Below are 15,185 nucleotides of genomic sequence, written 5' to 3'. Positions count from 1 at the left end.
AAGTGCTTGAGCATGGATGGAATTGGTTCTGTAATGCCGACCTTCATATTTGTGTCGGAGAGGAAGAAGTTGTTTACATTCCATGTGTGATCCCCAAAACTTATTTTACTGCTTGGTGTTCCACAGGCACCAACACTTCTTAAGTCTCATTATAAGTAAGGCTGTTTACTGGGGCTCTATTTAGCATGCAGTGAGCAGTCTTTGAAGAAGCCAAAAGAACCCAGGTTTACTTGCTCCTGAATGACGGCTTTAATTATTGGTCTCTCCTCAGCAATCTCCTCTCCCTTTCTGCCTCAGCAGAGTGCAGGCGTCGGACCTCAGCTGCTGGGAGCCCGGTGGTGCGCCCTGGGGTTTAGTTACAATCAGAGGTGATACATGAGGAAGATACTGTGCCCACTGAATCCATGAAAGCACTTCCCCGTTTCGCTTCTTGTAATAAAGCTGGCTTCAACAACGTGGCAGTAATTCACAGATGTAGGCGAGCTGCAAGAAGTGGGGAGATTAGACGTGCTACTTAAAACTTAGCAATTTTTTAATCAAGCGATCACTCAATGGCGATGCCACCTGCGCTAAGGGAACGGGGCTGCATCGCACTCGGGGCCAGCATGGAGCCCAGCGTTCGCCGGCTGGGCCTCAGAAACGGGCGGCCCGCCCCGCGACCCACGCGCGGAGGGGCGCTCCCCACCCGCACCCAGGTGCGGCCGCCTCTGGAGGGAGGGCAGGGCGGGCGGCAGCGAGCTCCGCGCCGCGGGCGCGGCTTGCCCTGGAGCAGCGCGGGGGTGGGGTGCGGTGTGGAGGCAGCAGGAAGGAAGGAGCGAGCAGGGAGAGAAAAGAAAGACGAAGCGGCCTGAAGTGCAGATTTCTCTTGCCCCCGTGTTCTTGGCTATCAGAGGTAAACCGGTCTCCGCGGGTGCGGAGCTTTCGGGACCAGTGCTGCGCGGTGCCCTGTGCGAGGGCGGCCTGCCTGCTGTGCGCCCCGGCCTGCGCGGACGGCTCCGGGCCAGGCTGAGCGCTGAGAGCGCGGAGCTCCTGGGCTGGGCTCCGTGGGGCTGCCGGTGCACCGGCCTCCCCACCCCCTCCCCACCGCAGCGGGCAGCTTGTAAGCGGGCAGCTCGGGGCGAGGCGCGGTGTTGGGGGACGGAGAACGTCTCGGAAAGATGGGCTCTGGCAGGAGAAAGCTGGGAGGCATTTAGGAAGCAGTTTTCCTCCTTCTTGCTTTTTAGCTCTGTTATGTTAACGGTCTGTATGTAAATGCAATACTGTGGAGTTGTGCTTTATTTACTCTGTGAGTAGTTTTCGGGAAGTTAGACGGAAGCTACTCGGTAGCTGCCCACGTATTCCTGGGAATTCTACCGAAAAGTGAATGAAACTCACTTTGCAGAAAGTCGGAGGGGCGCTCAGATGCCCTCAGTGATACAGGGAAGGCGCAGAGTGAGGAACAGCGCCGGGTGTTACTGCAGCAACTCGCCCCTGTGCTCCCGGCCGGTTCCACCTTCAGTTGCTTATTCAGTTCCTCGCTCCGGAGACGCTTCTTTACACTGTCTGCGAGCTGTCCCACTGGAATTTCTTGCTGAGCGAGGTTTGACTCCGAACTAGCAAAGTTGCTGAACTTTCCTCTGAAAGAGAGGTATTCTGCAATTAAAACAAAGACAACAACAACTAAAAACAAGAATAAGGAAACAATTTGACAGAGGATGTACTTAAAGTATTTCCTAATCAAGCACTGTGTTATGTTTAGTATCTTCCTTGCTTTTGGGAAAAAAGTGCTTCTAGTTTCATGACTGCCATAGGTTTCTTTGGTGTGTGTTGACCCAAAAGTTAAGTAATGCCTTTAAAATGGTTGCTCATGAGAGTTTTTCTGAGCATGCAGACATTTTGCTGATTGCATTGTGTTGGTTTTTGGAAAGATCTGTAATGATCTACGACTTTCTAAGCCCGCTAATCTCATCCATTTGTATGTAGTTACGTACAACGGGAAGATGAAATTCACTGGCAGATTTGTCTGTCCTTGGTAAGTCTTAGGGTAGTTGTTTAATTCTTTCCCCCTCTATTTGGAATTATCTAGTATGTGGTTGAGCAGAAGTTGGGAGCAAGCCTGAACTTGCTTACATTTGTTGAACTCATCACTGAAAGTGAGACTGGCTTGCCATGCGCTCCTAAAGATTTCTTAAGACTAATATCAGTACTATTCTTAAAAGAAAAGGAAGTCTCTTTTGCGTATGGATTAATGAGAGAGTGTTTTTATATTTAGCTATTTTGTTTTGTTCACACATTTAATTAAAAGCTGGTTTGCTTGCTTACTTCAGTTTAGATTCATTTTTCCAGGCACATTTTCCAGTCCGTGTCATACTGAATTTTTTTCCAATTTGGAAATCGTGGAGTGATGGCTGTATCAGTTGGTGCTGGTTTGGAGACTATTAGATGCAGGAATGTATCATACCTCCATGTGAGGAAGAGTCGTGAAAGTGATGCGTTGCTTTTCTGTGCCAATATTGTCCTGTTTTCTTTGGGGCTATACAGCTACTGATTTCTGCAGAACAAATATAGCTGCTATGCCCCTCTGAGTTCTTCTGCCTCATTGTTGCAGCTCCTTCTACAAGAGTGGGAGAGAAGAAGGATCTTAAAATCATTTTGAAGAGTGTGTGAGAAACATCATCTCTGCAAGAAAGTAGGATGATCCCTTCTAAGACTTAGGATATGCAAAACGAATTGCAGTTAATCACATGGCAAAGATGTATTTGCTTAGAAGAGAAGTCTAGGATTCCCTTGTATTGTGTTTTTTTTCTACATAGCTGTCTGCACACTGTGTACTTATTTTTGTAAAACTGATTAAAGCTTCCAAGCAGCTTTCTTTTGTATTACCACTCTAACAGTCTCCCAATTGTATAAACTCATCAAGTGGCTTTTAACAAGGTTACTTTACTTTGGAAGATATGAGAGTGTATTAAGAATCAGTTTTATTTAGGCAAGACCAAATCCTCCTCCCCATCCTCCATTTTTTTTTGTTGTTGTTTGTTTGTTTGTTTGTTTGGATACTTCTTTCTGCCAAATACAATGGGACAATCTATTCTACTCTACTACTGAAAGTGAAAGTATGGATGCAGCCATGTAAACTAAACTTAGATACTACTGTTTCTACTGTTCACTTAATTTTTCCTCGTGATATAAATATTGATCATCTGCACATACAAATATGCATATATTGGTACATCCTCGTATACACTGTTGTACAAAATTTTTGGATTTGTTATGTCTTATTCTACAGTACAAGTTATGGAAGAGAATGCATTCTTTTTCATTGATTGTCATTACCTTTAAATAGTGTCCTATTTTGGGTTCCATTTTTTGTCCTATCCTTGGGTTCCATTTTTTTTACTGTTTGTTTTTGAGGCTAAAACATTGCAACATAAGAAATGATTTACAATTTATCCTCTGGCCTGTGATATAAACACGCAATTGTTTGTAGATTTATTTAGTTGTATGTTGCTTGCAGCATCATCTGAGTGCAGTTACACCAAAATAAACAAAATAATCCCCTTCACGGATACACCAACACATGACAGTGAACTTGCTACTTAGCGAGCTGTATTGGTGGGCCAGATTTGTACGATTTCTTTAAAAGGGCTTCAGCTGGAGATGACTGCTGAAACAAAGAATGGCCTTGGCCTTCAGCTCCTAGCATTGCTGGCATTTTGTGGTCAAGAATGTCTTCTCAGCAAGCAACGTTTTCCTTTGTCAGTCTGCTGCTATGTTGCAAAATGTGCAGCAAAAAGAAATAACGTTCTGCAAATTTGGAAGCAGGGTTTGTTCTACAGTAGATAATCCAGAGTGTTGTGGTTTGTACAGAGACGGATCCAAGTAACTGATAATATGTGGTTGTTTGAGTTCCTGAAGTAACAGAACTGGAGGTGTTCCAGCATAAGGTGTGGGCAGAGCCACTGCATGCAGAAAACACAGTATTAGGTACAGAAAAGTGTAAGTAAATAAAAGCTGCTTACCTAAGTGACTTTTTGTCATTGCTGAAGGTGGAAAGATTGAAAGAACGATACTGAGTGAAAATCAATGCTAACACCTCAGGGATAAAGACCCTAAACAGCACCACAAAACCAAGAAAGATGGAAACTGCTGAGATAACCAATTTCAACATCAATTTTGAAATACTTAGCTTGAAATGCTAGCACTTTTTTTTTCTTTTTTTTTTTTTTCATATGCTTGAGAACATGCACTTTTTTTTTTTTTTTTTTTTTTTTTTTTTTTTAATGAGTACATGAAGCACTGAGACACAAACAGTTCCTGCCTGTTTTTTTTTGCTTGCCTTGCCTTTGTCATTTCTGAAGTAGTTACTCCATGCTAAGAATATAGATTCAACTTTTAGACAGAATATGTCTTTATATACATATTTTTCAGGAGTATAGAGGTGAGTGAGGGGCAGTAGCATTGAATTTTATGTTTTGTGAAGGGGTTTATATGAAAAGCTTGAGGAAATTCTGATGTTTGAAGTCTTTAAAGGAATGGTGAAGATTTAGACATCTGCTCAGGCTGAGGAAGGACAAATCAAATTCTTGTTCTAAAAGCTGGTTATTAATCTGTTTAGCTCAATCCAAGCTTGTTTGAATTGAAGTGACTGAGGAATCATTCAGTGAGATCTAACTTCCTACCAACCTCTCATCTCTGGTGAGAGGCTGGTATTGGCTTGGCCTGTTGAGTTGTCTCTCCTAAGCAATTTTAGTTGTGTGCCTTTCTTACAGAAGACTGCTTGGAACCTTTGTGAACAGAAATCAAAACTGATAAAGTTATGGCCCAGGGACTGAAGTTGAATATATTCTCAAGATTGTAGAGAGTTGTTATAAATAATGAAGCTTACATAAGAATAGTGCTGTGTTGATATATGTATATGTGTGTGTGTGTGTATATACATATATATACAATCTACATTTTTTTATATATGTTTCAGAAAAATTTTAGATTTGTTCAGCTTCTCTTTTTCCTCATATCATGCCACACACATGCATGGTGTGAATATGAAGATTGTTTTTTCCCTGTTTTTTATTATGTCTTTTTGAAAGTCTGAATAATGATTTAGTTATTCAAAAGGCATTAGAGAAATCATAGCGGAAGAGGTTTTATCCTTCAGTGGAGCTAATGATACTGCACAGAAGTAGTTCAATTCTAGATAATAAGTAGCGTCCTTTTTGTTAGAAAATATTTTGAAGAATAAGGTATATGTTATACCTTTTCTTTCAGCTTGCTGTTTAAGTCTTAAGCTACACTACTGAAGCTGCTTTTTCTTCCCTTAAGTCTAGCCTATGTGCTAGAACAGTTGCTACCATCAACAGCTTTCCCTAGGGCCAAGTTACTTTGTATACAGGAGGGAAAAAAAAAAAACAACCTTGTTGTCTGCTGTTGCCCTTAAGCCTTCAAAGACGTGTGATTTCAGGGGATGTTTCAGGCACCTTCAGAATGGTAGTTTCTCTGTCTGCTTTGAGTTGCATAAGTCATGAATTTGGATAGGGCCATGGAAGGATGAAGAGCTGGTGTGAGTGAACTCTGGGGAGTGCAAAAACTGAGCTGGAAAATACTGAGGAGGAACTGTTGTGGGCACTTGAGGTACTGAAGGTCCCTAGCACAAAGGCCAGAACTTGCCTCTGACTGTTCATTTGTGCCAGTTTGTGACTGAGGGATCTGCTTCAAGGAACGATTGGATGTTGGGCTGTGGGCTGTGGTTTAGTGGGAGCTATTGTAATGGTGAATGGTTGTACTGGATGATCTTTTAGGTATTTTCCAACCTTGGTGATTCGATGATTCTATGCTTCATTGCCTAAGCTGAACAGCTGGGAGTTATCTGGTTCCTGTCCTCCCTCATGGCAATTCTTGGAAGGGCCTGATCTGTGAACTGTATTTTGATCAATCCACAGTTTTCTGGCTATGGTTCTTTAAATAACTTAAGCAATTTCCCCCCCCACCCCCCCTACATTCTTAGAAGTGAATCTCTTTCTCTCTCTCTGTGAACTCTTGTATTGGTTATGATACTTTATCAGTGGGATTCTCATCTGAAACTGGCTTGAACCCACAGTTCACTAAGAATGCTGTAGTCAGTGACTTTTTTTCCTGTTGAAAATGTATTTCTGTGTTAAGTAGTGTGTAAGACTCAGAAGATGAAGTAGTGGCAGCCCCTGTGCTGTTAATTGATGCTAACATAGCAATGAGAAAGCCCTGGGTTCCAGGTTCTGCTCTTAGTCCATTTTTTCTAACCTTTATATCCAAGTACTTTAAAAGTGTGTCTGAAGATAAGTGGTTCATATCTTGAAAGTACTAGAATTATGTTTTAAAATTATTACTTGGTTTAAGACTTTGATTTTGCTGGTTTCTTTATAGAGTTGATTATACAAGGATGGAGAGGTTATGCTGTTTAACCTACTTGAAATGTTCATAGTTAAGAAAGTTTTAAAAATTACTGTGCAAGTGGCAAGGAGCCTTTCAGAATTTTATCCAAGACTAATGTGAAATCAAGCCTTTTTATACAGTGATATTTCTCTTTTGTTTGTGTTTCTAATTTTGTTTTTATTTTCTGTAGGTTTGCAGTCTTTAAAAACAACAACAACAACAACAACAAAACAGTTTGAACTAAAGAACCTCGAAGAAGTGTCTCAGCAAAACTGCTGTTTTCTGTTGGCTGGATGACAACAAATTTAAGAGAGTTCTGTTGCTATTGATAATGCAATTATCCTGACTTTTTCTACATGACCGTCAGGGGGAATATTCGGAATGAAGCTGCCATCATGTCATCCACAGGCAGTGGCACTGATATTGAAGAATTCTTGGTCAACATTAACTTGGGGCAGTATCTTCCAAACTTTAAAGAACATGGCTATACCATTGTTGCAGACTGCGTGGGAATAAATAACAGTGCACTTCAGCAAATGGGAGTATTGCCTACAGGCCATCGCAGAAGGATACTTAAGCAGTTAGACACTGCTCTTTCAAAAATGCAAGGAAATCTTCCCTGTGACAATTTAAAACTCAAAGAGTTGAAATGTTTAGAAAAAAAACAATATTCATTTTCAGATGAGGATTCCTCAATAAGCCATTTAAATGTAGGTGAGTCTGGCTTCATACCTGCTACGTCACTGGTACAACTTTCTAACAAAGCTTACACTGGTAAGGAAAGGCTCAGACTTGGAGAGCAAAACCTATTGGAAGCAAATGATGAAAGCTTTACAAACTCAGATTTTTCTAGTTCATACCAGAATTCAGACAGCATACTAAAAGCTGTAAGTGGAAGTATGAAGATGAATACCGAGTCAGATACATTGCTGGAAAAAGCTGCTGCATACCAAACTGATGAGCACTTGGCTGACTGTGTAGCATTTTGTGATCCTCTTCCACTTGCTCATTCATATGAAACAAAATACAAGGAAAACAAACATCAGATGTTTGCAGTTGAGGAGGATCCATCTGATAGTGAGCCACACTCACCATTTGTTAAGTTTAAAGGAGAAATGATAGACAATGACTTATATGATTCTTGTACACAGAATTGTGTTAAAGTATTTCCAAGAACAAGCCGGTCTTTTATATTAAGGCATCGACCAGTACCGGAAATCCCTGAGTCAAGCAAAGTTGAAACTTCATCAAGGTAATTGCTGTTCCCTTCTAATGATGAGTTGTTTTCCTCATAGAAGTTATGGGATGGTTTTGATGTGAAGAGTAGGGGTAAGAGGTCTTTTTGTGGATTTAATTATTTATTTTTTGTATGTGCTGTATATATAGTGGATCTGGAATGAATAAAGCCCAACTAACCAAAGAAGAATTAAGCTTCAGTACAAGTTAAAAGCACAAATGAGAATATTAGGGAAACTTCAGAATTATACGCATTATAATGGCTGTGATCATCTGTGCCTCCAGTTATTTCCAAAGAAATGAGTCCTTATTGCTTTAGAAATAACCACGTTAAAACCAACTATATCAGGTATTTGTTAGACCATATCTATATGGTCTTAGATATAAATAAAGCCTGCTATATAAATGTAGCATTTCTGTATCTAAGATATAGAGGAGAAAGAATGAAAATATGCAAATGTTACAAAAATTATACTGAAAAAACAGAAAGCTGTTGAATGTATTCCAAACCAAAATTACAATTAATTAGACATTAGGCCCAATATTAAATGAAATCCTGACTCATAGTGGGGAAAATGGCCACAAAACAGTAAATTCAAGAAAACAGTCAATCATCCTAGAAAGATCTATTTCTGTTAGGGAAACAACAGTTAATACTGTGAAACACAGGTATTCTTGTTACATTTTAGTGCCTACTAAGGGTGCATCTTCAGGAAAACACTGTCACTTTAAAATAAAAGCTTATAAGAAAACAAGTCACATTGTTTGAAAATATCTAGGAAATTTTACACAACTGCATGTATTAATGTGCATTTATCTGAAAAGTGAGGCAAAATTTAGAAAACCACCTTGTCTATTTCATGCACTGTATGGTGTAGCCATTCGGAAAGAATACATCTGTGTGAAGAAGGGTGTATCTGGTGAATTGCACACATGGACATGGGAAGGCGATTTTAAGTCTTAGCCTTAAGACACAAAACTGCAGTTGATTTTATGTTCTTCTAAAATAGAACAGAATATATAATGGTGGAATAAATTGCTTTACACTGCGGGTCTAAAGCAAACACTTCCTTCATGATCTCTCTTAGACTGATTTCTAAACTCCTCATCATTTAACTGTTAATTCAGAGTATGAATGCAACAGGTTTGTGATGTTAGTTTTTGGCTTCTGCTGGTATTTGCACACCAACAAAGCTTGGCTTGTAATGATGCCTGTAGCATAATTTTTATTTATTTATTTCAGGAATTCCAGTAGGAAGAAGTGTGTGTGTGTGTGTGTGGGGGGGGGGGGGGGGGGGGGAGATGAAGGGGGAAAGGAAAACATTGCATTGTTTGCTTTCAAAATACCCCCATGATGTGTGTGTACATTTTTATTCCTTCAGAATGCTACCTAGTGGCACTTACTGTCTTGAATAAACTTTTGTTACTTCTTCTGTAAAATAGATGATGAAATATAAAAGCCAAAGTTTGGTATTAGAACTTAACTCTGTTAATAAGTCTCTCTTAATAAGTATGAATTTTAAAAATAAGAGATGATAAATGAGCAGTTGCCCATAATATTATGAGCTCTGTACACAAAGTATCTTCCCACAGCGTCTCAGAGAGAGGAAAATTTCATGCAAAGACATATGCAAAGTTTTGTTACTGTAGATATATCCAAATAATGAGGTTGCACTTTTAGCCACTTTTTTTCTTCTTCTTCTTCTTCTTTTTTTTTTTTTTTTTTTTTTTTTTTTTTTTTTTTCCAAACCACTAGCTATGCCTGGAAGGGATGTGTCTGAGAATGTTTTGTATTTATCTTGTCTTTTATATCAGCAGTTAGAAACATCATTAGCAAGTTTACACATGCCTTGAGTGCAGAGTTTTCCCAAGCATTTATAAGTTTCTTTCAGATTGTTGAAAGACATAAATGCTAAATGTTGTAGTACAATTGTTTGAACAGGTGGAGAGGCAAAGATTCTCTGCAGTAAGTAAGATATCTTTGTGTTCCTCAATATTTTTTTTCCATCGCTGCATTCTGAAACACCAAGAAATTGTGCTTACTGAAATGAAAGTATAAACATTTTTCAATGGGGAGTGCCTATATGTTAACTTTTATGGAGTAAAGCTATTCTGGCTGAGCTGAAATGAGAACAGAGTGCAAAAAGATAATAATAAGTAACTACTAAAAGAATACTCTTATCTCTTCTGAGAAACAATCAGCCAGTAGAAAGAATGTGCTGTATTTATAGTGTTTCCACCATCGAAGTAAATCCTCCAAATCCTGATCTCTTAGTGACTGATGTGTGAGTGGGTCACCAACTTCATTACCCACCGTTCCGGTTTGTGAAGTTGAGTTTATGTTCTTCGTCTTTATGCTTCATTTATAACAATGTAAAAATCCTGAAGGACAAGTAGCAAGTCTGTCTGAGGGAGATCAAGGGTAAACCAGAACTTCACAGACACATTCTTGATTAACCCTGCTGGGTACTTCTTTTCTTTTTCTTCTTTTCTTTTTTTTAGAGGCAAAAAAATTAGTACTGAACTTTCAAGTGGTAGCTTGCAGCATCTTTAATCTCAGGAAAGATAATATCTTTCCTATAGGATTGCATAAAGAAATATTCTCAACTGACTTCTGTTGATGGATGCTGGTTTCCTTATAATTACATTGTGTGAAGGCTTTTCCCATACACGCAGAGAATTCCAGCTGAAATCTACTGGGAAACCCAGTGTTGTCTTCTGGTCATGCATGTATATTAGTCATAAAATTTTTATGCAAGTGCTTTTCTCATGATCTCTTGAGTGCCTTCTGGCACACCAAGTTGATACAGTACGTTTCCTTGTGGCACTTAGTAGTGCTGTGACCATATAACTTTTTATTCCTAATAATATACCTGCCTCTTTTGCAGTCTTAGCTGCTTTCCTGTGCCATGCTTGTGCTGTTGGCTCTTGCCTGTAACAAAACATGTTGTCAACTGGGAAGACATCATGATATTTTGGAAGTTGGAGCTATCTTGAGTTCCAATGTGCAGTGAAATCCTGAGCCCCTGCATTTTGTATTTAAGTCATTAGTCTAAATTTGTTAATATGCTTTCCCAGTAACGTGGGATTGGAGAGAGTGGGCTCAAAGTTCTGGATCTTTCAATAGCTTTTCTTCCACATGTGAGTTAAAAACTGGTGTCTCTGAAAGACAAAGTACTGAAAGTAGTGCAGTGGATGGAGCTAACCACATACATGCCTGCAGCCATGATTAAAGATAGTAAGTACAGAGATAGATCTGAAGGCTCTGCACACCTAGAACAGTGTCCTTTAGCAGGCACTGATGGGTGAAATAGCTGCAGTTGTGCTCATTGGAGCTGCAGTGCTGTTAATGGAAGACATGAGGCAGATTTATAACATGGTAGAGCTGGCTGTGACACCAAGAGAGTTGCTGCATAAGTTATGTTGTAGACTGACATACTCCATCTACATATGGATTTCTAGACATCCTCCAATTTAGTCACTTGTATTGTTCAGTGATGGCATTATGCAGATTTCTCATTTTAAAAAACAAAAAAACAAAAAAACAAAAACAAAAACAAAAAAATAACTACAGAAAAACTGCTGCCCTGGGGGTGTGAACAAGTTTGCTTGGCCTTGAGACAAGCTGTCCATTGCAAGTAACTTGCCACTTCTGTAGTGGACACTTAGCATGGCTGGCATTCTACAGACACTATTTCTAACATAAAAGTAATCATAATTGCTAATGAAGTTCCCAGCCTGATCCTGCTCTCTTTCTGCTCCATGTTCTTCCATGCAGAGCAGTTTTTAGGTAGTAGAAATGGATCTCTTCCTTCCTAGGGGCAAGCATCTCAATTAATTTGCTTGTATAAGCAGCCCTCTGAATCCCAGAGCTCTAATGCAGCCCTCTGGTGTACTTTGGACATGTTTATGTTATGAGAGGGTTAGAGCTGGAGCTGACTAGCAAAGATGTGTTGAATAAGTCAGAAAACAAAAGTTTCATTCATTTAAAACACTCAGCAGATGCGTGCCAGTAAGGGATCTGAAGCACTGGTTGCTTGCATTGAGCTCTGTCCCTCGCATCACTTGTGAGATGGCAGGCAGAGAGAGCATAGAACAGTTCTGCTTTGCCCAGAACTAAGCTCTCACCTTTCCAGTCTCTCAGCATTTAGCAAGTTGCTGCCTCATCACACCCTTTCATCCTGTTTGTGCATGAGGAAAGAGAGGTGGGGAGGAGTATGCAGCTTGGGCCACATCCTGTGTCTTGAAAATAATGGGTCTTAATCTCTACAGTTACCAAATTTAGGAAGAAAAAAAAAAAAAAAAAAAGTTGATAGAAATTGTTATTTTCTCTTTGTATAATTGGAACTTTTTCGATTTAAAGACCATTTGCACATTTGCAGTTTTGTAAATGGTTAAGGAGAGAGTCGTATTTAGGTAGATACTAGTGTTTTTGATATGGATGGGTTGTTTAAGCATGTAGAAATAATAATGATAATAAAAAATGCAGGTCTTTATAAAGTGATTTATTTCTTATTTTTTGATGAGTTTATCAGTATTACTTTTGACTCATTACTATTACCATTACCCACTTCTAAATCCTTCCACTCTGATGCTAAGCCATTCACTTGACTGCTTTACTTGTAAACATAGCAGGTTAGTTCAAATGCATCAAATACGTGATGTTAGTTTGCTAATGAAACTTCGAAAGATGAAACTGCATCAAATTTAGTAAAATGTTTGAATAGACTCTAATTATTGTGTATTTTTTTTCCAAATTATAACTTATTGTGTAAGTTAGCATGGAGCTAGGTTGTAAGCCACTTTGACTGGTCCAAACCCACTCTGTGAATTCTTGCTTTAATTTTACACAATATCATCTGGAAGCATAATTGGTACAACAAGGATAACATGAAATAACAAATAACTTCATAAAGTATTGCTTCTGTGTTGCATTTAAACCAGTAACTGTTTTGTGAGACATGGGTTGAAAAGAATGTAGTATGTAAATTTGTAAATGTATGCCTTCTGTCGTAGAGAAGCGCCAGCTTGTATTATGAAACAATTCAATGTGAACTTCATGAGTCAGTATTTCTAAAGTCTCAAGTATAGCTAGTCATAAAAGAGCAACATTTCTCAGTATGGAAGATGTAGGGAAATGAAAATCAGATATATTGATGTTTTTATTAAAATATACTTATCTTTGGCTTTGAAGGGCAGAGGACCCCCAAACTCTTAGTAAAAACTGCAGCAATCTTACATACAATCTTATGTAGTGTTTATCTATCAGTGAGTGTTCTGTAAGGATGCACGAGGGTCTATCTCACTGTTCTTTCAAGCAGAGAAAATAAAATAGAGAAATTACTAGTTATTCATGCTAACAAGTGTAATATCAGAGCAGGCTGCTGCAGTACTGAGGACAGGTACTATCCTCATGTACTATTTCAGGCATGTTTTTTACTGTTCTGTTATTCTAAGGTTGCTTTCTCAGCCTGAAATATCAGTAATAATAATGAAAATGTGATCTTAACTGTACATGAAGTTTCTGAAATGCTTAGGGGCCAGCGCAATGCCTATAACAAAATGATTTTTTTCTCATGTGTGTATTTACACACACATATGTACATATATGCATATTCTTACCTATCTATAAAATGCATCATGGCAGTCACAAGCAAGTGCATAATAATTTCAGTTATGTTACAAATTGAAAATTTAATGGGAAAAAATCATCAATGGGAATTAAAAAATTTTCCGCACTATTTCTTTTCATTGGATCTAGTTTTTTCTGTCTAGACGCACTTTGAGCTTCACATTTGAAGACTGTCTTTGGATGTGCAGTTTTGAATGTTGTTAGTCATTATGAAGTAGAAGGGGAAGGTAGTTCCACACACTTCCCTGAGGTCTAAGTGAGTATTAAGACTAATTTAAAACAAAAAAATTCTGAAGATATCTACTGAGATCAGTGAAGTATCCTGCATCATAAAGGAAGAAAAGCAAGTGGTTGGGTAGTATTTAAATTCAACCAGAAGACTTTTCCAAGACATAAAATTGGCTATTTTTATGTTTATATATATTCCTAATGGTGTGTTTAATTGCATAAGATGCTTTTGTTCAATTTCTGGGATATTTCATTTAATGTTTTCATTTTGTGCTATATTTTGTTCAAGTTCTCTTCAGAAAAGAAGAAATGTGGATCTTATAGATGTATCTTGTGCTGGGAGGCAAGTTTCACAAAAAAGTGAGTCGAGCATGCTAGTACTTTTCTCTTGAATATTCAGGAAAAGGAAACCTTAAACTAAAAGCTGAAATCTAAAATTGACTTGCTTATTTTAAGAAATACCAGGCTTCTAGAGAGCCTAAAAAAAGCGATGCATAAAATAGCAGAGCACGTAACCGAACCACTTCTCCTTTTTTACTTAGTTTTTGTTTATGAAAAAATAAGATGAAAATTAGAAAATCCGGTCTTTGAACTTCAGTTATATTATATATGCCTTTTTTTGACTATGATATATTGAGTTTCTAAGATTGGATGAAGGTTTTTGGAAGCAGAATCAGCTTTTAGTTGAAAGCTATAAGCAGGGTAATTTTGACTAATGCTGCTGAATGCTAGTGTGAGTAGAGTACACGCAGAAATAACAGAAAACTGTGTTAAATAGTTTACTGGAAGGAATTAACAGTTTTGTAGTGTGAGTTGCACTTATAAGTTTTCAGACTCCAGAAGTATGTCTTGTTTGAAATTATGCATTTCATTAATTTCATGCGAATAGTTGGTGATGGAATGAAAATTGATTAGAAATGAAATGGGATTTTTGTTAAATTTTATAGATTCTGTTTTTTAAAGTTGGAATCAACTTTGCAGTTATTGCTCCTGAGAGAGTATAACAAAAGTTTTTTTTTTTTTTTTTTTTTTTTTTTAACTTGATAGCCTGTATGCAAGCTATATCCAAATCATATACTAGGATGAAGATGTAGTAAATTGTTTTTTTTGTCTGTTTGTTTGTTTTGTTTTTTGTTGTTGTTGTTGTTTTTGCTTGTTTGTTTTTTTCCCTGAGGTGAAAAGAAAAATCAGAAGTAGAAAAACCTGTCTCTTGTGATTTTTATCTGTAACTTTTTAGAGCATGGCAGTGTATGACTCTATATTTTTTTGCTTTAAGAAACTTTCTCAGGAGAAAAGCCACCTGTCATATCACCTTATGGAGAAACCTTTTTTTGGGACAGCCTTAAAGATGCTAAAGTAAGTTGATAAGTTTGGATACAAATGGTTCATCTTCTCTTTAATCTTCATGCTATGTACTGAATACTGCCTTCAATTCTTTTTTGCTCTCCTGTTTCAGTTCTCAGTAGCATTTTTGTCTTCTTAGGTGCATGCAGAAGCTTTATAGTTGTGAGCAGGAAACTCAGTACCACACAGCTGCTCAATCTCTTTCCCTTGATGGGATGGAGATAAGAAATGGAAAGGTAAAAGTGAGAGAACTGATGGACAGTTTATTAGGTAAAGCAAAAAATGTGTCTGTGAGCAAAGCAAAACAAAGGACTTCACTGAATAATTTCCATTCATTAGATCTTCAGCCACTTGCTTTCCT

At 38.2% G+C, this 15,185-nt stretch overlaps 1 protein-coding gene across 2 annotated transcripts in view; it reads left to right on the top strand.

Moving 5' to 3' along the window:
- Positions 1 to 705: 705 nt before the first annotated feature.
- The window catches only part of ARAP2 (ArfGAP with RhoGAP domain, ankyrin repeat and PH domain 2), a 115,155-nt gene continuing 100,675 nt past the window's right edge, over positions 706 to 15,185 (top strand). For both annotated transcript variants that reach the window (XM_072334089.1, XM_072334088.1), the window contains exons 1-4: positions 706 to 892; positions 6,575 to 7,636; positions 13,770 to 13,840; positions 14,757 to 14,836. In XM_072334089.1, the coding sequence (XP_072190190.1) occupies positions 6,741 to 7,636; positions 13,770 to 13,840; positions 14,757 to 14,836 (1,047 nt within the window). In that variant the 5' untranslated portion in view covers positions 706 to 892; positions 6,575 to 6,740. The remainder of the gene's footprint in view (positions 893 to 6,574; positions 7,637 to 13,769; positions 13,841 to 14,756; positions 14,837 to 15,185) is intronic.

This window comes from Excalfactoria chinensis, chromosome 4 (assembly GCF_039878825.1).
Source record: "Excalfactoria chinensis isolate bCotChi1 chromosome 4, bCotChi1.hap2, whole genome shotgun sequence".
Taxonomy (NCBI): Eukaryota; Metazoa; Chordata; class Aves; order Galliformes; family Phasianidae; genus Excalfactoria; species Excalfactoria chinensis.
The sequence above is the reverse complement of the archived record's forward strand: the minus strand, read 5'-3'. Positions and strand labels throughout refer to the sequence as shown.